This window comes from Petaurus breviceps, unplaced genomic scaffold, assembly GCF_028583685.1.
Source record: "Petaurus breviceps papuanus isolate PSGF00001 unplaced genomic scaffold, PetGlider_PUasm1.0 126, whole genome shotgun sequence".
Taxonomy (NCBI): Eukaryota; Metazoa; Chordata; class Mammalia; order Diprotodontia; family Petauridae; genus Petaurus; species Petaurus breviceps.
This window is the reverse complement of record NW_027185655.1, coordinates 68,030,822-68,055,835: the sequence shown is the minus strand read 5'-3', so window position 1 is coordinate 68,055,835 and position 25,014 is coordinate 68,030,822. Positions and strand designations below refer to the sequence as shown.

General features: G+C 36.0%; 1 protein-coding gene across 2 annotated transcripts in view; it reads right to left on the bottom strand.

The window, feature by feature from the left end:
- Window positions 1-25,014, bottom strand: part of GLRA3 (glycine receptor alpha 3) — a 136,867-nt gene that overhangs the window by 52,971 nt on the left and 58,882 nt on the right. For both annotated transcript variants that reach the window (XM_069099759.1, XM_069099764.1), the window contains exons 3-4: window positions 10,545-10,768; window positions 3,247-3,329 (exon numbers count right to left, since the gene is read on the bottom strand). In XM_069099759.1, coding sequence (XP_068955860.1) covers window positions 3,247-3,329; window positions 10,545-10,768 — 307 coding nt within the window. The remainder of the gene's footprint in view (window positions 1-3,246; window positions 3,330-10,544; window positions 10,769-25,014) is intronic.

Genomic DNA, 25,014 nt, shown 5'->3' with positions numbered 1-25,014 from the left:
GATAGATAGATAGATAGATAGATAGATAGATAGATAGATAGATAGATGATAGATATTTTTTGCTTTTTGGAGGGCAATTGGGGTTAAGTGACCAAGGTCACACGGCTAATTTTTTTTGTGTGTCTAAGTGTCTAAGGCCAGATCTGAACCCAGGTCCTCCTGACTCCAGGGCTGGTCTCTACTCATTGTGCCACCTAGCCTCCCCCAATGTATATGTTTTGTATAACTACACATGTACAACTTATATGAAACAACTTGCGTTCATAATGGGAGTGGGGTAGAGAAGGAGGAAAGGAGAGAATCTGGAACTCAGTTTTAAAAACAAATGTTAAAAAAAATGTTTTTGGGGCAGCCAGGTAGCACAGTGAGTAAGAGCACTGGCTCCAGTGTCGGGATGACCTGGGGATCAAATCTCAGCACCACACCCAGAAATAATTGGCTGTGTAACCTTGAGCAAGTTACTTAACCCTGATTACTTTATAAAAAAAATGTTTTTGGGGCGGCCAGGTAGCACAGCGAGTAAGAGCACCGGCTCCAGTGTTGAGAACACCTGGAGATCGAATCCCGGGCTCAGACACTTAGCACCCACCCAGAAACACCTGGCTGTGTAACCTTGAGCAAGTTACTTAACCCCAATTGCTTAGGGGCGGCCAGGTGGCTCAGCGAGTAAGAGCATCGGCTCCAGTGTCGGGATGACCTGGATCAAATCCGGGCTCAGATACTCAGCACCACACCCAGAAATAATAACTGGCCGTGTAACATTGAGCAAGTTACTTAACCCCAATTGCTTTAAAAAAAATTATTAAAAAATGTTTTTACATGTAACTGGCGAAAAATTAAATACTAAAATTTTTAAAACACACAAAATGAGAATAGTGATAAGTAGTAATAGGAGAGTCATGAATAGATAGAAGAAGATAGATGTGAAATATTTGAAGTTAGATTTAGCAATATTTGACAACTGACATTACTTCAGATTTTCTTGCTGACTCTTCTTCCTTGCCAGCTACTTTCCTTTCCTAGAGAAACTCCTGTCTCTTTCCCTCTTCCCTAATTACTACCTACCCCTTAATTGGAACTTCAATGGGACCACTACCATATTCACAAAGGGGGTAGTTTGGGATATTGCACAGCAGGAGAGAGAGGAATAGTGGAATACTGGGTAATAAGGATAGGTGTTGCTGTATTGAAGACAAGCCCTTTATTTGGATATGACACTAAGGGTGATATGTAACCTGTTTTTCAACCTTCTAATTAGTTAATACCACATACAACTAGGGGTCAGTCCACAGTGCCACCCTGACTTTAAAGATCCTGGTATTATGTAATTAGGTCATAGAATCATAGATTTAGAGATAGAAAAGACTAGAATTCTCAAGTCCTAACTTCTCATTTTGCAGATTGAGAAACTGAGGCCTGGAGAGGCCTAATGAATTGTTTAAGGTCACAGAGACATTAAATGGTGGTGGTAGAAGGAGTAAAAATAATAGTTAAGCCAAGGAAACTCATATTTCCAAGTGTATCTGGAATTCTATCTGATATGGGAAAACAATCCTGTTTACAAATACATTTCATTACTTTATTGAATGCATGAAATTATTAATGTGGGGACTTACTCCAATTGTATTTACTGTAACCATTTCATGCTCTCTCATTCCATCCCATTTTTGTCTATGCCTTCCCATGAATTCCCCTTAGAAGATCTACCCAAGACAATGGGCATTTTCTTTTAGGTCTTTTTTGAAAGCCATTTCATGAATATCAATGTATCATTCAGGTCATCCAATTGTTATCATGTACCCTTGCTATATAATTGGTCTACTATATATTAAAATCATAGCTTTTCTGGGTGTTATCCCTTAAAACAAGTTCAACCTTTAAACAAACAACTAGTTAATCTAAAGAAAGGCTGGGACTATGAAACCAACTTTAAAGGCAAGGTCTGCTGCTGGATACCTCAGTGGAAGTGTATATAGCAATCATGGACAGAAGTAATGATGGATAGTCTAGGAAGAACTACAGACTCAAGAAGATATTCTAGTGTAATTTGCTCTGTAATTCTGGGAGACTTCTAAGGCAAAAACATATTGGAATCACTAGGTATCTCCTAATAGATATTTGATTTTCACAATTACTTTAAAATTTGCTCTAAATGATGCAAATTCTAAAAATCAGTTATATGTTGGGGAATTGCAGTTTGGTTATAGAGTAATATTCCATGTAAAGGAAATTTCTAAGTGTAGTTTATTGGTAACCTGTATACTTAAAAGCATAGATTTGTTGCTCTATGGAAACAAAAATAACATAAAAAGAAGCATTATCTAGTTGAGACTTCATGTAATGGCTTACTGAAATTACAAAAAAGTTCCAAATGGTTTGAAAAGTTAATGAAATCTCTTTTGTTGAATAGTTTTACAACATGCTCTTTTTTTCCTTCTTGTATATGCTTTGGTTTTATAAGTACAGAGGTATAAAGCCGACAGGAATGACAATTTCTCAAAGGCAAATCAATGAGGTGTGCCAGGACATTGACCTTTATGTGGGGTTTTATTTAGGCCAAGGTAACCAAAACTTTTTTTTTTTATTAGAGCCAAAAACACTGGGACACTAACAGGAATTACAGTCCTTTGGCAGTATAGAATCAGCCGACCTTGGCAATTAGTTAGGAAGACTATTTAGTCGAAACAGAAAGCTACCAAGTAAATAGTTTTTTCCCTTCCTTTTCACCTGTGCCCCTCCTAGATTTACTTCTGCTTAGATTTGGTTCCACCATTCACTCCCATCTCACAAACTAAATTTATCTAAAAAGTTAATTTTAGGGCACATTTCATGTTTCATGTATGTTATCTGAACCAAAATCATGAAAGATTCAGTTGTTTTGGTCCAATGGTGAGCATCTTAAAATAAGCAGATTACTTAAGGTATTCTACTATCGAGTTAAAGCTTTTCTAAAAAAATTTACTCTAATTCAACCAGAAAAAAATAGATATTAGCTCATGTAAAAGACAAAAGCTATTGAATCTTTATTCTTAGTTTCTCAGTTTCTTTAGAATGGAAAATAGTATAATTTTTGCTAGCTATTGTCACTTTTCTAGTATAGTACAATACAATACCCAGTTGAAAGACAACTCCATTAAGCAGCAAAGTGCTTTTTAAAAAAATCCTCCAATAAAATTTAACTCCTGCTGAAATTTTGTATCAAAATACATCTTAAGAATAATCAGAGTTCATGTTGATAATACTTACAGCTTTCCAGTTGCATTATACATGTTTGTACATCCATAGGAAAATTTTTGAGATCCATTGGGCAGGAGAGAATTAATGTTAATCTGAAATAATATCGAAAAGTTGTTATGAAAGACGACATCATATAAATATTTCAGTAATGAAGCAATAACTGAAAAGAAAAAGAATACCTTGTTTGATGGTAATAGCATCTATTTAGATCAGAATGGACTTCAATGTCAAGATGCCCATTAGCTATGATAAAGCCTATGAGCATACTATAATAATTACTTTAAAATAAGTAGGTACTTTTAAATTTGTGTTTTATTTTTGTAGTTGAAGGGGGAGGAACATAGTGTTGATTTTGGTCAAACTGGATAATAATAAAAATAGGAACAAAAATAATTATATAACTGATGGTATGATACAAACAAATCTCCTATAACCTGTCAAAATTCTGTGTTGAACTGAGGCATTAAACAAAGTTCAAGGTGTCATGAGAGTAGTGATGTAAAAAAAATGGAGGAAGGATAAGGTGGATTAGTGAATTGTGAAAGGGTAGACCAGGGTATTAGTTGGTAGATTATACCTCTTGAACTGAAGAGTTTCACGAATTTATATTTTTATTTACAGAGGGATTGATCAAGTATTAGACTCTTTTTTTCACCTGGTTCAGCTAAGTTACAAAACTTTACAAGTATCATTATAAATTTGGCATTGTGTGTTCTTTTAAGGGCTTTAATTTGTAATAATTAGTATATATGGTACAAGTCTGCTTTTATTTTAGTCACATAAATTTTTCAAATATCCAAGATGGCTGGGATAGTCAAACAAAGGTTTTGGCTTTCACAATGAGTACTTTGACTTTCTCTGGGAAAGCACAGAGTCATTCCCCAAATCTTGTACACTCTTCTTATGCTATGAGAAGTTCAAATACACATCCTAATGATTTCACTAGACAAAAACAACAGATGTTATATAATTTTAAGAAGGAAGACTCAAGGAGCTGTCTGGCTAAGAAAAATAAGAATTCCTGCTATGGTTCATATTCTGGTTAAAACAAAATCTTTGACATCTCTGTCCTTTTGGTTTAAGGTACAATATTAGAAAGGTTTCTTTGATAGCACATTGTTGCAAACTTTGAGTCAATTCTGTGTTTGTACCATTAGATGTAGTTATCAAAATGGAGCCTACAGTTAAAGAAAACAGAGGGCCTGAAAAAGGCAAACATGCAGCTCCTAAACCAAACATTCCCAAACTAAACAGCGATTAATCATATTCAAACTGTTTGAAGTGGACAGCTCTTACAGAAAGAGAGAACACTGTGTTTTCTTGACAAGACATGAAAGCAGGCTCAGTTCCTTTTAGTTTTGCACATAGGAATCCTTGGCCTCATGCAAGAGCAAATTTTATAATTCTTGCCTTGAATGTGAAATAAACAAATTAGTCTCACTAAAATGAAAACATCCAATTTGCAGCTGGCTTGTCACAGGATCCTAAATCATTTTGCCCTTGTATCAAAACTTTAACACTTTGGCAACAGTAATATACAAGCTACTTGAGGGCAGGAAGTATTTAATTGTTCTCTTTATGTCTCTGGTACTTGGAATGACCGTAGTTAGTGCTTTAATAAGGATAGGGAGCAGACATCTGATTTCATGACTATATAGAAATCCTGTAGTATGACACTCCCTGCAACAATCTAGATGGTTACCTTCTCTAACACATAGCTTTAGAGTGTTGTCTAGAGCTTGATGAGGTTAAGAAATTTTTTCAGGGTCACACATCCAGTATATGTCACAGATGAGACTTGAATCCAGGTTTTTATGGCACCATGACTTATTTAGCCATGCAAATTCTCAATGCATAATAAATGCTTGCTAAATTGAATTGAATACTGCCTGCAAATTCAGGTTAATTAGGAAGTCTTATTTTGACTGTCTTCTACTGAGCTATCCATGAGATCTTAAAGCAGAGATCTCAAGATGTCACTGCTCCAATTCAACAAAATTGAGTGAATCCTTATTACTTCTAGAATCAAATATATTCCCTTGTATTTTATGATTCAGTGGCACTGGCCTCTATGTTAATCTTCTCCCAAGATATTTCATTTCCCAACTCTGCATTTTCAATGACTGCACCATATTCCTAGAAGTCTCTTTCTTTTCATCCCTGCTTTCTAGATATTTCACAATCTAGCTAAAACCCTATCTTCTGCAAAAATACATTCCTGATGCTTTCTAATGTTAGTGCCTGTAATGGGAATGCAAATTTAAAGATCTTCCCTGCCCCTAGGCTAAAGTGCACCGGGAGCCTGGGGTGGGAGGCTTGTTTTTCAGTAGATACTTCTTGATTGGCCAGTGAGTCAATAAGGTTGTTACATTCTCTGAATGTAGAAGAACTATATAAGCTATGGTGTGAGAGAAGGCTATATATATGGTGTGAGCGAAGGCTTTATAAACCCTGATGTGTAGCTTTGTTTTGGGGCTCACTTTGAGAAGTGTTCTGTGATTTGATGAAACTCTGGGAAGCCGTTGTCCAGAGCCCCCTGGCTTTGAAACCCAGATGTTGTTTGGTATGGATGTAATGGTGTACAGTTTGGAAAACTGTGTATTTGATCTGTTTCTCTGTCTTGATAAATACTCTGAAGTTCGGGGTGCTGACCTTTTTCCCCTGAACTAGGTAAATGATACATATTTGACTGATTAAAGTAAGCTTGTTAACCCATTTTGAGTTGCTTTCCTTTATCAAAGCAGATCCAAGAACCTGTGTTGGCAGACCCTGGGGATGCTGGGGTGCTTGCCGCTACAGTGCCTTGACTGAGATTTTTTTCCACTTTGTCCTTTGTGTCTAGTTGTACATACTTGTTTGCATGTCGCTTCTCCCATTAGAATGTGATTTCCCAGGGGCAGCAAGGTGGCACAGTGAATAGAGCACTGGCCCTGGAGTCAGGAGGACCTGAGTTCAAATCCATCCTCAAACACTTGACACACTAGCCCTGTGACTTTGGGCAAGTCACTTAACCCCAATAGCCCTCCAAAAAGCAAAAAAAAAAAAAAAGAATGTGATCTCCTTAAGGGTAGGGACTGCTTTTGTCTTTTTTTGTAATCCCAGTGTTTAGCATGGCGTCTAGCATTTAGAAGGTGTTTCCTAAATACTTGGTGATTTGTTGAATCTGTGGAAATTTCTGGATCTTCATCCATGTCATACCCACTATTAGTGAAGACTCTGTCCTGGGCTATCTTTCTTTTCTCTCTTTTGTTCCTCTCACTTGATGATTCCAATCAATACATATAGATTCAATTATCATCTCTATGGGGATGACTTCCAGATCTATATAGTCAGCCATGGTCTCTCCGCTGAGATTCAACCTTACATTCTAACCTTGATGTCATCTTCTACTTATTTTCGCTCACACCATATATACAAATAAATTGCCCAATATCATAATGTTTGTCTTCACAAAGTCTCTCATATTTTCCTTTTTTTCTCCATTTCTGCAGCTCCTATTATAGTTCAAGCCCTCATCCCACTCATTTGAACAACTGCAATATCCTCCTTAATTACCCTGTCTCTCCCTACTCTAATCCATCCCCTACAGTCACTTAAGTAATTTTTCTGAAGTGTAGGTCTGACCACAGGACACCTATCTTACCTCCCTGAGGTTCAATGGCTCCCTATGAACACTAGGATTCAACATAAATTCCTCTGTTTGACATTTAAAACTTTACAACCTATCCCCTTCCCATCTTTCTAGTCTTCATTTACTCCCCTCCACACCCTCTATAATCCAACTACACAGGCCTGTTTTGTCTTCCTAACATACAACTTTCTATCTTCTCTGTGCCAGGATGGCTCCAGGCCTGGACTGTTTTGTCCTTTCATACTCTACATCACAGTTTCTCTGGGTTTCTTTCAAGGCTCAGCTGCAATCCTCCTTTTTAAAGGAGGGCTTTCCTAATCCCCCTAGATTCTGGGGCATTTCCCTCTAAAATCACCTACTATATGCTTTTATGTATCTTGTAAATGACTTCTATAGGCAAATATCGGCTCTCCTACTAGAATGTAATCTCACTGAAAGCAGTAATTGTTTTAGCTATTTCCTATTTATCTCCAGTGCATAGTACATTTTCTAAAATATAATAGGCATGTAATAAAGGATTGTTAATTGAATCTAGTTCAATGTGTACTTATAAGGAGAAAATATTTTTTTAAAATTATTTATTTTTAGTTTTCAGCATTCACTTTAATAAGATTTTGAGTTCTAAATTTTCCCCCTCCTTCCCCTTCCCCCTCCCTAAGATGGCATGTAATCTGATATTGGCTCTGTACGTAAGAAAAAAAAATTCTATTTGTTTCATTTTAACATACTTATGACTAAATGCTTTAATCATTTATTTTTGTTTTAAAGAATCCAATTTCAGTTGTTCTCTGCTATAGCCAACTGCCATTTTGAGATAGTCCACATCCTATGAGAAACATTTTTGTCATAAATGTGTCATATTTTATGCTGTCTTATCAACTCCATAGAATAGACTTTAGACTGCAAGTTATAAGCATTCAAAACAGGAGAGCAGGTGAAAATGAAATAATGAATTGGATAATATATTTTAAAGTCAAGAAATGAAACTTGGTGAGAATGAATGTCACAGGGAGTGAATTTTACATATTTGCTATCTTTTTAATAAAAAAAATAATAAATGATTCTTGGGAAAGCTTATCTTGCTGGGGTATATGAAAAAAGAATGGAGTTTTCATAAATAAGAAAATTTGTGGCTCTGTCCTTTTATTATTATTTATAGCATATAAGTTATCATTATTAAAGAGATATTGTAGTATAGTGAATAGAGTTTAGCACCTTGACTGAAATCTTATACACAATAGTTACTTATCAGCCAACCATGAGGACATATCTAAAACTCTGTGAGCCTCAGGTTTCTCTGTAAAATATCTACTAAGTTATGAATTACCTTGTTAAGAGGATTTCTTACATTGATGGAATCACAAATCTTTGACATCTTGACTTGTTAACATTATTAATCGTTTAAGTCACCCTATATCTTTGTCTCTGGATTTGAAGTTAGAGGACCTGAGTTCAGAAACTGGTTCAGGTATGTTTTACCTATGTAACTTCGGCCAAGCCACTTAATATCTCAGGCTCTCAGTTTCCTCATCAAATGAAAGGATTTTCATCAAAATGAAGGATTTGAATTAAGTCACCTATGAGATCCCTCAGCTCCAGATTGAGGATCCTAAAAACTTAGACTCATTAAAAGTTCTCTAGCACTCTAGGCACTCTAAAACACTGCAGATTAAACAGACCTTTTTATTTATTTTGCTGGATTAGAGTTATACCTGACCCTCAAAAAATAGATTTTAAAAAATCATAATGACTATGTAGAAAACACTTTTACATATATCCTTTACGAGTGCAGAAAAGCTTGAATTACATGGAGGAAGGACTTTCACTATACCTTACTCAAATATTTTTTTCCTTAAAAGTTTTGAAATTCAACTCAGATCTGAGATTCATCTCAAAATTTTTTGATCTTTATAGGAAAATTGTGGAGATGTAAAATTTAATAAAAAATTGAAAAAACCTTTACCTTCGTATCTTATATAGCAATTAATCAGTCAGAGGTACATTTGTTATCTATTTGGAAAATACTAAAAATGGCAGCTGAGAAAAAAGAAAATACTTTGTTTCACAGTTATTTCATTCTGTCACTTTTAAGAAGCATTGATTCATTGGCAAAGAAAGAAGAGAACAGATAATATCATGGGAACTGCAGGTCAGCATGATTTCAAGAATGAAACCCAACAATGGGCCTAATATTTGCAGCAGAAATCCTCAGAATGATCTTACACATCAAAGTTTTTTTTTGGGAGAATCTGATTAAGGGGAAAAATTATGAGAACAATTAAAATCTATTTAGTTTAGACCTACAATAATATATAGAGAATTCCCTGCATATTATTCTTTTCATTGTTAAGGTAAACAGTTGTTAGAAGGCAGCTAGGTGGTATAGTCAAGATAATGTTAGTCTTGGAGTCAGAAAGACATGTGTTCAAATCCAGCCTTAGACATTTACTAGCTCTCTGATCTTGGTCCATTCACTCTCCCTCTACCTTGGTTTCCTCATCTATAAAATGGGATAATATTTACCCTGCTTTCCAGAGGTTTTTATGAGGATCAAATGAGGGGAAGCATATTATAAACCTTAGGAAACTTGTAAAATCTGGTTATCACATTCTTTATTTAGGAAGATACTATGATTTTTATAAATTTTTGATTCTCCTTGTTCTGGGTTGTAGTTGTAAGTAACTTGAGAACAAGAAACTTGCATTTGATTCCTGATGACCTAGTATCAGGTTTAAATTAATCAAAAAACAATTTAGAGTCAGTTTCAGGATGACAGGTTCATAAACCATTTAGAGCTGGAAGACCCTTGAGAGGCTAAGTCCAACTCCCTTATTTTACAAGGCAATCATCTGATTCTAAAAGATTTTTGACTTTGAAATAAATCACCAAAAGATCTGGAAGAAATACTATGACCTAATACTCCTCAGCAATAGGAGACTTCCATGTTTCATGTACCTCTCATAGATGCAGCCTGTTCTGAATGACAGAGAATTCAGTTATAAAACTGATGAAGGTTCCTGTCATGCCAGCTTGTGAGAGAGAGACTAGATACCTACCTCTTGTCTTATAAAAGTCAGAGCTACAAGATACCAAAGCATATGGATTAAACTGGAGTCATTCCATTAGTCTCTTCAAGTGAGCAATACCATAAAAAACCTTATTCCTATTCCTTTAATGTTGTCTAAGAATAGGGGGGAATATGAGAGATCAATGACAGTAAAATATATTGGGCTCTTCAAAGAAATGCATGAAGGATAAAAGGAATGCTTTATAAGCCTTCTGCCTTGGTCTGTCATTGTGATTTGGGTTGTCACCTACATGAAGATGAGGGAGAGGGGGCTGAGAATTGGGGAATGAAGATAAAAAATGTAAAAAAGTTGACCAAAGAAAGAAATGCAGAAGTGGAAAGGGGATTGAGATCTATTACAAGATGGAATATAGCCAGGCGAACTGAAAAAGTTTTTTCCCTTGTAGATGTTCAGTGAATTCACCAACTTTTTGCCCATTTTTTATTTCATGTTAGATTTTATTGTCCTTCAATTTTCATTTAATCCTCCCTGCTGGCCTCTGTTGGTGTGGAACAACAGCTACATCAGCTCTCAATGTCGATAGCTGGCAAGAAAAACATGAACATGGAAAATGAAAAATTGAAATAGTTCTCCCATCTAGGACTCACCTGATTGAATATAGCACATTGCCGTTTTTGAAAATTCTTAGCAATTTGTTGTCTGTCGTAACCTCGTGAAAGTTGGCACCTTTTTCATTAGCAAAGAAAAGATCAGGTTTCCAAATGGAATCCAACATGGAGGGATCTAAATCTAGGGAATCGTCGGGGTATTCGCTATATGCAAGGCGCGGATCATTCCACTTCTGACGGAGGAAGATATTCACTCTGTAATCCTATAGGAAAGCACACAAAGAAACTGTTTTTGTTGGTTTTAAAGGAAGACTGCTGGGGTTTCATGGTTTTTGTTTTTTGACTGTTTCAGGTTGTTTACTGTTCATAATAACTTGCACTCATACAGTTCTTTGGGGTTTGTAATACACTTTCAATTTTTTTTTTATCCTCACAAAACCCTTGGGAGGTAGGTATTACTATCACTCCATTTTCCAGATGAGGAGACAAAGATAAAGTGTGTGCGTTGTTCAGAATCAGGTAACCAGTAAGCGTCTGAGGCTGTATTTGAGTTCAGGGTTTCCTGATTCCAAGTCCCTATCCACTGGACCAACCTAGCTGTTCTTCCCTGGATGATGGCAGAATGAAAACTATCTTCAATGGATTATAGTCAATAACATTTTTTGTTATAATCCATTATTTATCAAAAATCAATTCTAAAATTGATAATTTGGTAACATTTTCCCATGATTTATGCTCTCCAAAAGAAATACAATGAAGGTGGATAAAATAGGGTGATAAGAGACTAGACATGTGGTTTCACTAATATAAGAAATCTCAGATGGGCGTACTAAGCCTACCAAGGCAGGACAGAATTTTCTCTGCAACTTAAAGAGTTGCTTGGAACACTGAGAAATTAAAGTGACTTACTTAGGGTAAAATAGCCATTCATGTCAGAGGTGTATATATATGTATGTATGTATGTATACATATACATATATATATGTTTATATATACATTTTGTATAATTCATGGACAGATTTTTAGCCACTATACCACAGCCAAAACAACTTTTAATTTGAAAGTCTATGCTTTTGCTTCTTATCCCCTTTGAAATACAAAGCATATTGCTCAGTAGGGTTATATAGAACAAGAACCTTGACTTGGTTATATCTTTCTGGGTATGTTTATACATATAAACATGTACACACACACACATATATACACACATACATACATACATTATGTGTGTGTAGGTATAGAGATAGACAGACAGACAGACAGACAGACAGACAGACAGACAGACAGATAGATAGATAGATAGATAGATAGATAGATAGATAGATAGATAGATATTGACTGGACCTGTGATTCACTGGTACAGGGAATACTAAAGTTTGTAAACTTCTACCAATTCAGGTTAACACTTTTTTCCCAGCAATTTATAGTTTCTGAGAGTTGCCTGGAACATGGAGAGGTCAAGTGACATATAGACAGTATATGTTAAAGACATAACTTTGTCTTCTTAGATGATCTAATTAGTATTCAGACACTCATGTCCTTTCCCCCCATTCAAGTTAAAATTCTCATCCTTAGCATTCAATTCTTAGCAGGAATTTTTCATGTATTGTAGAAACAGATTAAGTATTAACGGAGGCATCTACATGGAGGTAGTTTTACAATAAGGATATGATCAAAAGTGTCTCTATTAAATATTTGTTTCAGTCTCCTTGCAAAATAATAACAATATGTTTTTCCCAGTTGGATAATAGCACACAGACTTTATTTTTGATGGTACAGGATTCTAAACGAAGTGCTAAAAGATAAAGATACAATCACCCTTTACACTTAAAGACAGTATTGTTAATGATGTTTCCCAGTGAGATAACTCATCATCCCTGAGTAAAGGAGGAAGAGAGAAATACTACTAATAGTCTTGGTTCTTGCTCCATCCTCTTTGAATTAATGGCATCATCACCAAGATAGATGATAAGGGTTAAGATAATATATTCAAAATTATTAGCTAAAACACATTATTTACTCTCTACAAGCTTTCTCTCTCCCACCCCCAGTTTATGTGTCATAAAATTATATATATGTCATTATAAGAATAATGAATGCTACCAGTCAATTGGTATACTCTATTAAACTCTACTACCATTAAAAACTTCTGATTAAATTACCAAGGCTGAGAAAATGGTGAATGAGTACCTTACTGTTATTGGTTTCACTGCTTGACTCTCCCAAAACACAGAGTATCAATAACATGTCATGACAGAAGACACTCCCATGATTCCAAGCTTGATGAATTGCTAATCCTGCAGAGATGCTGAACTCTGGTATTTTTGGTCAGTGTTATGAAAAATTTATCCACACAAATGGACAGGTACATAGAGCCCATTTGTTGGATTAAGTTTGGAGATCTGTGACTTTGGGCGTCTATTTGGAACTGAGGTTACATAGCAGTTAATATTTTTCTGCTTGCCAGGCACCATCAAGGGACCATGGAGCAGAATTTACTTCAATTTTTTGCCTCAAGGCTCATAATAATGTGGAAACACTTTGTAATTGTCCAAGGAAATGTCATGACCCACAAGGCTCTGTAAAACCTGCAAATGGGGATATGGAAACAATCTTCTTCCAGAAAAGGGGAGGAGGTCATCTTTTAACCTAAAGATTAGAGTACTACTCCCAGGTAAGAGACCTGTGGCGAGTAGGCTATACTCTAGTTCTTCTGTTATCCTATGGCAGAGATGTTAAATATGACCACAAAGAAAGGAAATACATACATACTTATACATATTATATATATATGTATATATATACACATATATGTAACAATACCATTAGTGTGCATTTCTGTAGTGCTTAAAGATTTGCTAAGTGCTATATTTAAAGTACTGAAATAAGGCAGAAAGTAGAAGTACTGTCAGAACCATTTTATAGATGAGGAAATTGAGACTCGGAGAAGTTGAGTGGCCTGCCAAAGTTTGCACAACCAGTAAGCATGAGAACCAGAATTTAAAGCCAGATGTCTCCTTGCCTCCAAATCCAGTGTGCTCTATTCATGTTATGCTGCCTGAATTACAAATCCCCCTGTGTGATTTAGCAGGAGACCACTGAAACAAAACTAAGTCACCAGGTTGCTAGCATTTTTTAAGTTTAAAAAGGACATCTGAAAAAGAAAAAAATATCTATTTATAGACTACAGTTCATAACTGCAATAAATAATTTTTAGACATTTTCAAAACTTTGTAAGATATTGATGGAGAACTGTCTGCATCTACAAGATCAGCTATTTAAATGATCATACTTAGGCTTCATTTACAGCATTCCCCAATAACTTGCATTATTTTTCTCTAAATATCATGTTGTGGTTACTTTTTCCTCACCTTGTTGTACTTGTTGGAATGGTAAATGAGAAAAAGAGAAAAGGGAGGTGTTTTGTTTAAAAATAATAATAATAAATAATAATAATAAACCTAATTTGTGATATTCTAAAAGAATGTGGTTTTTTGGTTTTATTTTGTTTTGGTTTTTGTGTTTTGCTCCTTGGGAATCTAAAAGCACAGTGCTGATCACCTATGGATATTGTGTTTGGTTCATTTAGTGAAAGCCATTTGTCTCAGGGGTGGGTGATACAAAGTCTCCTTCAATTCTACTTTTCAGAGTATATGGAAACATCATTAATCTCCCTTGTGCTGAGCACTTAGGAGGGTTGAAATCTCCAAATATCCCACAGCAGCCTAGACGTCAGGGTGAATGGAAAGGAAAAGTGAGTCCCTCATTAAAACAAAACAAAAAATAAACCAACAACTGATAGCTAAAGAATTATTGCTATGAAACTTCTCATTAGGGGTGGCTAGGTGGCACAGTGGACAGAACACCAGCCCTGGAGTCAGGAGCACCTGAGTTCAAATCCAGCCTCAGACACTTAACACACACACACACACACACACACACACACACACACAAAACTAGCCTTGTGACCTTGGGCAAGTCACTTAACTCCAATTGCCTTCCAAAAAGAAAAAAAAAAGAAACTTCTTGTTATAATAAAATTCACCTTTGGGACTAAAATTTTCAATGAATGTTTCCTTGAGAGTAACTGGTTCAATATTTAGTTTCCTTATTCCACAATGAAAGGAACCATAGTAGGTGGAAAGCTAGCCTCAGAGTCAGGACGATAAAGGTTCAAGTCCCCTTTCTGATGGCCACTGGTTATTCCATCTTGGTCAAGTGATTTAACCATTCAGTTCTCTAGGCATCCTCCTAAGACTTCTAAGTTGTCAGCCTGATTAGGGAGTTTCCATACCTTGAAGTTCTAAATGCTGATGAAATCATATGTCCAGCCATCTATAGTTCTGCTTATCCAAAGTATACCATTATGAAAGCAAGCAGGATAAAGAGAAGTCCACTGGAAGTTATATGAATTAATCAAAGTCTACTGTCCTTAGAGGGATACTCTGGCTGTGTATTTCAGAAAATGGCTTTATAGGTTTCCATTAACTTGTAAGTGGGTATTTAATGACGAATCAGAAGAAACAATTTTGTCTTAGGATAACAATGAAAGGGATCTATTCTTCTTCTTCTTTTTTTTTAAAGCAATCGGGGTTAAGTAACTTGCTCAAGGTTACACGGCCAGTAATTTCTGGGTGTGGTGCTGAGTATATGAGCCCGGATTTGATCCCCAGGTCATCCCAACACTGGAGCCGGTGCTTTTACTCACTGAGCCACCTGGCTGCCCTGAAAGGGATATGTTCTTAAAAGACATCCAAACATCCATTGTTTTCAATCAATTCCTTTTAAAGAAATCTATCAAACAAATGGTTGTATTTTATGTACACCAAACAACTAGTTGAATAGGTGCCTGAACCAGAATCAATCTACAAGCTTTTATTAAGCACTAACTGCCAGATCCTGAGCTAGAAAAAGTAGGAATATAAAGAAAGGTAAATCCTGCCCCCAAGGAGCTTACATTTTAATGGAGGTGACAATATCCATCTAAACAGGTACTTCAAAGATATGGGGTAGATAGAAAAGAACCTTGGAAAGAAATTAGGAATTCTAAAAAAGTGGGAAAGCATTCCAGGCTGGAGAAGTGGTCAGCGACAGGGATAGATCCTTTTGTGTTAAGAACAGCAAGTAAGCCAGTATGGCTGGATCATCCAGGGAATGGAACATGGAAGGGAATAACAGGTAAGAAGCCTACAGGAAGAGTTCCAGCTATAAAGAGCTTGGAGTGTATATTTGATCCTTGCAGTTAGAGGAGCCTTAGAGCTTGAATGTGGGTGGAAGAGGGTAATATAGTTGGATTTCCTGTGCTTTAGAAAAGTCAATTTGACAGTAGTGAGGAGGTTGGATGGGAGTGCGTTGAGACTCAAAGCAGGGAGACTAAGGTTCTTTCAATAGCCCATGTAAAAAGTGATGAGCTTTACTTTACTTTTTGAAAATAAAAATGTACAGAATTTACTAACTGATTAAATATATAGAGTGAAGTCAAGGTTGTGATGTGAGCCTAGGTGATTGGGAGGATGATGCTGTGCTCAATACTAATAGAGAAGTTTGGAAGAGGGGAGAATTTGGGGGGAATAATGATATATGGTTTAAACATTGAAAAAGGGGCAAAGGAGATAATAATAGCTAGCATTAACACAGTGTTTTAAGCTTTTCTGAGCACCTTACAAAATATTATATAATTTTATCCTCACAACAACTCGGCCCTTTTTTCAGATGTAGAAACTGAGATGCAGGATTGGTTTTGACTTGGCACTGTCACACAGCTAGTAAAATGCTTGAAGTTGGATTTGAACTCAGGTCTTCTGACTCCAGTGCAAAACTCCAGGCAGCTAGGTATTGCAGTGAATAGAGTATAGTACTTAAATTCAGGAAAACCTGAGTTCAAATCCAGCCTCAGACACTAGATTTTTGCCCCTTTTCAGTCTATCTCAGTTCCCTTTTCTGTAGAATGAGGATAATAAAAGCAACTACCTCACAGGATTATTTTGAGTATCAGCGAGTTAATGCTTTGTAAACATTAAAGTGCCATAAAAATGCCAGCTATTAGCTATTATTTTTGTTTACTATGTCACTTAGATGCCTGAAGAATTGAGGAAATAGTTCATATGCTGTTAAACCTAAAAGTCCCACTTTCTTGAAAGTATAGGCATATCTTTAGAAGTGTCATCAGTTCATTGATATTAAAAAAAAAACTTTACCTCCAAATTTACTTAGGAAAAAAATGGCTCTAATAGACCTTTCCAGTCTTATTTTTAGATGACTCCGTTTCACTTATGCTTTTATTCAATAAACTGGTTAATATGTTTTGCTTAATTAACAGGTAGATTCAATGAAAGATGTCAATTCAATAACCCTATGTAGTTAATTCATTTAATTAACATTCTGTGTCTGCCATGTGCAGATACTGTGGAAGGCATTAAGGATCACAGATAGACATGCCACAGACTCTGCTCTTAAGGACCTTCTAATCTAATGAGTGTGGAAAAGAATGCATAAAATTAATCAAATGTGGGAATGTATTGTCTGAAAGATTATTCCAGATGCATTTCTCCACAGAAATTTGATGGGAGAGAAATTTCTTTCCCTTGAGTTGAAGGGAAGCAGAGTATTTCCTAGAGAAAGGTGGTCCTTGAGATTGAGTTTGAAGGAAGGGACAGACTTTAACATGAAGATGGGAGAAGGTAATTTATTCTCCAAATAGAAGAAAATATAATTATATTGTTATTGCTAACATTTTATATAGTTCCTTAAGGTCTGCAAAATATTTATCATATATTGTCTCATTTTGTCCTTATAGCAATCCTATGAAGTAGGTGCTAGTTTTTAATCTCCATTTTATATATGAGGAAACCAAGGTTGATAAAAGTTAACATACATATTTCTATAATGAAACCTTGACACTGAATTAGCTTTTGATTGCATGCAGAATAGAAGTCTAAGCATTTACATTAATGGAAGAGCTTTTACATATTTTCCCAGGGTCCATACAATGTTAGTGTTTTTTTTTTATTTTAAATTAATTTATTTTTAGTTTTCAACATTCATTTCCACAACAGTTCCAAATTTTCTCCCCATCTCTCCCCTCCCTCTTACCCCAAGGTGGTGTGCATTCTAACTACCCCTTTCCCCAGCCTACCTCTCTTCTATCACACCTCCTTCCCCCTTATTTTCTTGTATGGTAAGTTAGATTTCTCTACTCCACTGCCTGTATATCTTATTTTCTAGTTGCATGTAAAAACAGTTTTATAAAACTTTTATAAATTCCCTTTCTTCTTCTGTCCCCACCCAACCTCACTGAGAAGCAAGTAATTCAATATAGGTTATACATGTGTAGTTATACAAAACACTTCCATAATAGTCATGTTGTGAAAGACTATTTCCCTCCATCCTATCCTGTTCCCCACTTATTTTATTTTATTCTTTAGCCCTGTCCCTTTTCAAAAGTTCTTGCTTCTGACTACTCCCTCTACCAATCTGCCTTCCCTTCTATCATTACACCCCCCACCCCTGCCCTTATCTTCTTCCCTCTTACTTTCCTATAGGGTAAGATACCCAATTAAGTATGTATGTTATTCCCCTCCTTAAGCCAAATCCGATGAGACCAAGGTTCATTCATTCCCTCTCACCTCCCCCCCTTCTCTTCTGTTGTGAAACCTTTTCTTTGCTACTTTTCTGTGAGATAATTTACCCCATTCTATCTCTCCCTTTCTTCTCCCAATTCCCAATATATTCCTCTCACCCTTTAATTTTACTCTTTAGATATCCTTTCATATTCAACTCACCCTGTGCCATCTATCTGTATGTCTTTCTGTCTGTCTATCTATCTATCTATCTATCTATCTATCTATCTATCTATCTATCTATCTATCTATCTACCTACCTACCTATTTCCTCCAACTACCCTAATACTGAGAAAGGTCTTATGAGCTACAAATATCACCTTTTTGTGTAGAAATGTAAATAGTTCAATGTTAATAATTCCCTCTTGAGTCTTGTATTTGAAAGGCAAATTTCCTATTCATCTCAGGTCTTTTCAGCAGGAATGCTTGAAAGTTCTCTATTTCATTGAATGTCAATTTTTTCCCTGCTAAAGTATTATACTTAGTTTTCCTGGGTAGGTGATTTTTGGTTTTAATCCTTGCTACTCTGACTTACAGAATATCATATTCCAAACCCTTTGATCCCTTAATGTAGAAGCTGCTAGGTCTTGTGTTATCCTGACTGTATTTCCACAATACCCAAATTGTTTCTTTCTGGCTGCTTGCAATATTTTTTTTCACTTGACATGGGAACTCTGGCATTTGGTTACAATATTCCTAGGAGTTTTCCTCTTTGAATCTCTTTCAAGAGGTGATCTGTGGAGTATTACAATTTCTATTTTGCCCTCTGGTTCTAGACTATCAAAGCAGTTTTCCTTGAGAATTTCCTGAAGGATGGTTTCTAGGCTCTTTTTTTATCATGGATTTCAGGTATTCCAATCATTTTAAAATGATCTCTCCTGGATCTGTTTTCCAGGTCAGTGGTTTATCCAATGAGATATTTCATGTTGTATTCTATTTTTTCATTTTTTGGGCTGTTTTATAATTTCTTGATTTCTCATGAAGTTATTAGCTTCCATTTGCTCCATTCTAATTTTGAAGGAATTATTTTCTTCAGTGAGCTTTTGGACCTCATTTGCCATTTGGCCAATTCTACTTTTTGAGACATTCTTCTTCTCATTGGCTTTTTGAACCTCTTTTGCCATTTTGATTAGTCTATTTTTTTTGGAGGGGGAAGAGAAGGCAATTGGGGTTAAGTGACTTGCCCAAGGTCACACAAGTGTGTCAAGTGTCTGAAGCCAGATTTGAACTCAGGTCCTTCTGTCTCCAGGGCTGGTGCTGTATTCCCTGTACCACCTAGCTTTCCCTAGTCTATTTTTTAATGTGTTATTTTCTTCAGTATTTTTGGGGGGTGGTCTCCTATAGCAAGCTGTTGATTCATTTATCATGATTTCCTTGCATCTCTCTCATTTCTCTTCCCAATTTTTCCTCTACTTCTCTTACTTGATTTTCAAAATCCTTTTTGAGCTCTTCCATTGCCTGCAACCAACTCATATTTTTCTTGGAGGTTTATGATGTAGAAGCTTTGACTTTGTTGTCTTCTTCTAGTTGTATATTTTGATCTTTTTTTTTTTATCAAAGTAAGATTCTATAGTCTGACTTTTTTTTTCAGTTTACTCATCTTCCCAATCAAATACTTGACTTTCTATCTCAAGGCAGGACTCTACTTCCAGTGGGGGTGGGGATAGGTATAGGGGTGGGTGTTCTGTTCCCTGTTTCTAGGGTTTTGTATCAACAGATAGATCCCTCACCCTCTATGGGTCCAGAGTTCTGGAAGCAGTTGTTTCTGCTGCTGTCACTGCCAAACCATGCATTCCTCTTTTACCCAGGTCCCAGAGAGGTCCCCCACTGATCTTGTTTGCTTTTCTTGGTGTTTGTGGGTTGAAAGTCTGGAAATCACCACAGCTGCCAGCAATTCAGTCCCCTCTGGCCTGCTCAGGCCCTGTCTGTGCCTGGTGCAGCCCTAGCCAGACTGTGCTATGCTCCTGGCCTGGTATGATGAAACCTTTCTCTTTGCCTTCCAAGTTTTCTTGGACTAGAGATGTGATTCACTCTGTCATTCTGTGGGTTCTGTATCTCTAGAATTTGTTTAGAGTAATTTTTACAGGTATTTGGAGTTGTTTGGGGGCAAGCTCAAGCAAGTCCCTACTTTTACTCTGCCATCTTGGTTCTGCCCTACCCATTTTAGTGATTGAAAGAAGGTATGAACTAAATTGTAAAATTCTTTTATATGGATTTCTCAATAAGAATCTTGCTTCTGAAACAATGGGAGAGGAATTCCTGAATCTCTGTAGAACTACATAAAATGGCTCTCTTGAAAATGAAAATATCCATGATTTGCTTTCATCAATGAAATGATTCTTGAGTGATTTCATTTTTTTTGAAACTACCATAATTCATCTTTCACTTCTTAGGGTAAAGCTAAAAAGGAATTTCAAATCCCATTAAAGGATGAAGAAGCCCCCTCCCCTCTAATCCCCCATCATCTTCTCTAATTCTTTGTCATTTAGGGATGACAGCTAATGCCTTGCCTCTAGCCTTGTGACATTTTAACTCTGATTTTTTTCTCCCTTTTTTGTTCCAGACCTGGGGCTTTAGTAGTAGAGTAAATTTCCTTTCACAGATGTAGTTTGGTACCCCCTTTGCCTCTTAGTCCTAGACTTGCTAACAACTTTTTGTTTTCAGAATCACATTATTAGTACATGTCAGCACTGCAATGGCAATATGGGACAATGATGTGTGGACCCCAACCTCTTGGCTGGTCCCTGCAAGAGACCCAAAAAGGAGGTAAATGCCAGGTGAAATTTTCACTGATGGCTCCTCCATGGACACTGACCCTGGGAGAGAGGATTTCCCTCTCTATTTGTACTGAAATTCTCTGAATCCAAGGTAAGTCTCTTCAAGATTGGTCAATCTGCCTTGAATTATCATAAATTCACTTTTTTTTTAAAGAAGGGTCCCTAGTTGGGCTAAAAAGAATTGTTTTTATTTGTGGCTAATCTGTCTAGATTTTTAATCTCTGGTGCACTTAAATTCTATTTCTTATAAAATTATATAGCCATAATTTTAACTTTTAGAAGATAGGCTATTGTTTATTTTTCCTCTTTTTTTCTTACTTTCATTTTGTTAAGACCAGGGAGATTCAGCAGTGGAATTGCTAGTTCCTTATTTTCAGTCAACTGGCCACCTAATTAATTTTAAAACTTCCTGTTGGCAGGGTTAAAACAGATTTTTTTTTTTTTTTGGTCTTTAAATTCTTTTAACAAGGGGTAATTAAAAAATTTTTTCATCAGTAGAGAAATCTCTCAAATTGGTTGAGGGAGAAGTTTTGGTACCTTATGGGAGATATTCCTGATCTCAACAGTAAGCTATGTAGTCTCTGACCATTCTGGGAGCAATCTCATCCTCTTTTGACCTGAGAAGAAAGTTTATTTTAGTTTTACAGATATGAGTAAAGAAAAGGTTATTTTCACTTAAATTTGCTCAGGATTGAGTTAGTTCAAGCTAAATTTTCAGGAAGTTTTAAAGGAAAGTAGGTATACATTTTGCTGAATGCTTTCTTACTAAGCACCTTTAGGCCCTAATTGATCAGTCTTACGAGGAGGTGTAAAGGCATGCTGGAGGCAAATGGAGCAAGCAGGATGCAGGATATAAGATATGAGATAAGATATAGGTTGTGACCAGCCAGAAAAAGTAATCAAAGAAGACTATGCACTGAGGCCCCCCACCACTGACTTACTTGTGTGCTTTCACAAGGCACCCCTTTACCTGACATTCCAGAACAACTCTTCCCTTCCCATTTCCTGTTCCTTTTGCTTATCTGTCTGGATTCTGGAACAGTCCTCCCCTCCCCCCATTCCTATTTTGCTTTCTTATCTGTATGACAAAGGTATCTCTGACTACCTGATATATATGATATCCCTTCCTCCCTTCTATTCCCCTTCCCCCTAATCTATACAATTCATTTAAACCAGACCTTTAACCTAGCCAATTCCTCTGCCCCCCCTCCCTTCCATAGGGGAGCAGGCCTGCTAGGGTATGTTACTCTAATTATCACCTTTCTTTATCTTGGGGAACTGTCCCAGTGAATTTTTCAGGACTCTAGGACCCCACCTCTCTTTACTCTATCATTTCAGGCGGCACCCCAACATTCTTGGGGTGCACCCTGAGCTTATCATTATGACCCTAGAGTAAGCCCAGAAATTAAGAATTAGAAGTATTGGAAAAACTGGTAAAACTAATCCCGGAATTTTACAGTGTTAGTTGTACTAAAGACACCAGAACTTACACTAGTTGGAAATTCTCTCTCTTGTTTTATTTTTACAGCTTGGGAAAAGGGTGAATTCCCTGTCCAGATGGAATATCCAAGGGAGGTAATCTCTAAGCACCTTCAATGGGGGAACTTCTCAGAAGGAATAACCTGTATCTCAGGAATCTAGTCCAATTCTCTCAAAGGAAATTTCTCCAAAGAGTGCCACTCTCCTGGTTGGCAATGTCTACAGAAGAGACGGGGTTGGCCATAATTATGAGCAGAAATGCATCCTACAGGATCCCCATCAAAGCCTGGGAAAAGGGTGTACTTCCTGTCCAGGGGGTGGGAATGACTAAAGAAAGAGCTATTAAGCTATGTAAAGTATGGTTTGAGAATACAAAGAGATTGTTTTTGCCAAACATAGAACTTTTGATTACTTAGAAAGTTATTGAATAACCTCCCAAATCAGCCCAGAATAAAGGCATAATAATTGATAAATATTGCTAAATCTTTCATCATTCTCAGTTTTTTCTTCCTGTGATTTTATTTTGGCAAAAGTCTAGAGGAATGGAACTTGAACCAGATCTTCTGTCTATTGGGGGCTTGTTCTAAAGACAAAGTGCACTTTAAATGCATAAACCCATTTTGTATTGTCACTAAATTACATGTTATATTGATAAGATTCTAAAAGCATTAATATAACTAGGAAACAGAAGAATTATCTTAGGCTGAGAGCAGGGCCCTAGCCACAAGATGGTCATATGTTCTATACTTAATAGAGGAGACAGGTAAGATCTTGATTTCAAAATCTAGAGAAAAACTTAGAAGTCCAGGCGTGACAATGTTGTGTCTCATTATATGTTCTATTTATGTCCATTTTGTAAATGATGAAACTAAGTTTAGGAATAGTGGGTGAAAGGGACCTTATATAATCAGGAAAATCTTTAAGAGAATTGGACATATGTGTCTGTTTTGTCTGTGCTATTTGCATAAAACACAAAATACCTAGCAGCTTTTTAACTATGCCTTTTGTTTTGGTAAAGCAAAAGAAAGCCTTTCTTTCAAAAAATGCTTTAAAAAAACATAAATCTATCTTTTTCTCTGTTTCCAACAATGGCCATGTTGGACATTGATGAGATGAAAGACAGATACAGAAATTAATTGAAAACTAACATACAAAAAAAAAAGATTGGAAAACAAATTTGTGAAAAGGAAAAAACCAAATTCCTTTCATTTCTAAATTATAATTTGGATGTCTTTATAAAGTATTTTGATGAATTTATAAGGTACTACCAAACTGTATAGAATTTAGTGAAAACAATAACAAAATTCACAGATCACTTATTCCATTAAAGGTGTCCTTTAAAATGACTAGGGACTGATTTGCATAACTGCCTTAATAGTCATGAGATATATTCAGAAGAGATTCATCTAAGTAGGAATTCAGAAAAGTGAAAAAAAAAAAACCTTTGGAAATAGTATAGAGAAATTAGATTGAAAAAATTCTCATGAATTTAAATAATTTCACAACTCAGAATTTAAAAATGAGACATATTTACTAAGCCTGGTGAAGTTTCAGCTACACAATCTCTAAGTCTGAAATTTTGGAGTATCAATCTGTGAAATTGTTCTTAATTTTAGTGTAGAAAAAAGGCATGCTTAAGTTTATCATTGAAAGGAATTTTTATTATTGGAAGGCAGAATCATGAAATTTTAGATCATCTTCAGAAAAGAATAAAGGTAAGCAAAAATGGAGTTCATTTACCTGTCTCTTGTTTACTGCTTTTAAACAATCAACGTGAGGGCACCAAGCAATTATTGATTAGGGATCCCAGACTAAAGGTGATTCTCAAAGTGCTCCCAGAAAAAGAAAACTTGTTTTGAAATCAGAAAGCAACTGAAGGTAAGTGGAGCTTAATGATACTATTGTAGTTTAAGTCAATTGTTTAAGTAAATTAAAACACAGTAAAACTTGTGTCGAAATCAATTGTTTAGTGAAATAAGTTCAAATTGTATAAATAAGACTATTGGAAGTTAAGGAAAGAATCATTGAAAATAGAACTAAACAAGAATATGTATATAAAATTAGATATAAGAAAAAAAAAACAAGCAAACACACAATAGGGGTGCCACCATGTAGATCCTTGGCGATCTATTAGTCCTATGAACCTGGATATCAAGTCTGTAACTAGATCTTCAGAAATCTCTTATAAAGGCTGAAGGAGATTGAACCACATGACTCTTCAGGACAGGGACCCCTATTTCCCAAACCCTAAAATTATAAGGAATAGTTTAGTTAACATAAAAGGGAAATGGAGAAAAGGCAATGTAGCACTCATGACTAGAGGAGCAGGACACTGAGATTCCAATTGCAGAGTGGGAACAAGCAGTGGAGCCCTGTAACCCTTTAATAGGAGAGAAAGGTCCTTAGTAGCTTTCATGGTATTAGGGCTGATTACAGTCACACCAAGGCCATTTTCAGCAGCTCACAGTGATAGCAACTTCAAAAGTAAAGGTGGCCAGTCTTTAAGCCATGAAAAGCCATAAATAATCATAGACATAAATGATCAAGGATGTTGAGATTACAAAAGATCAAATAAAAATGAACATATGGCTTGTAAAAGTACAAAATACTAACATTTCGAGAAGGAAAAGCAGA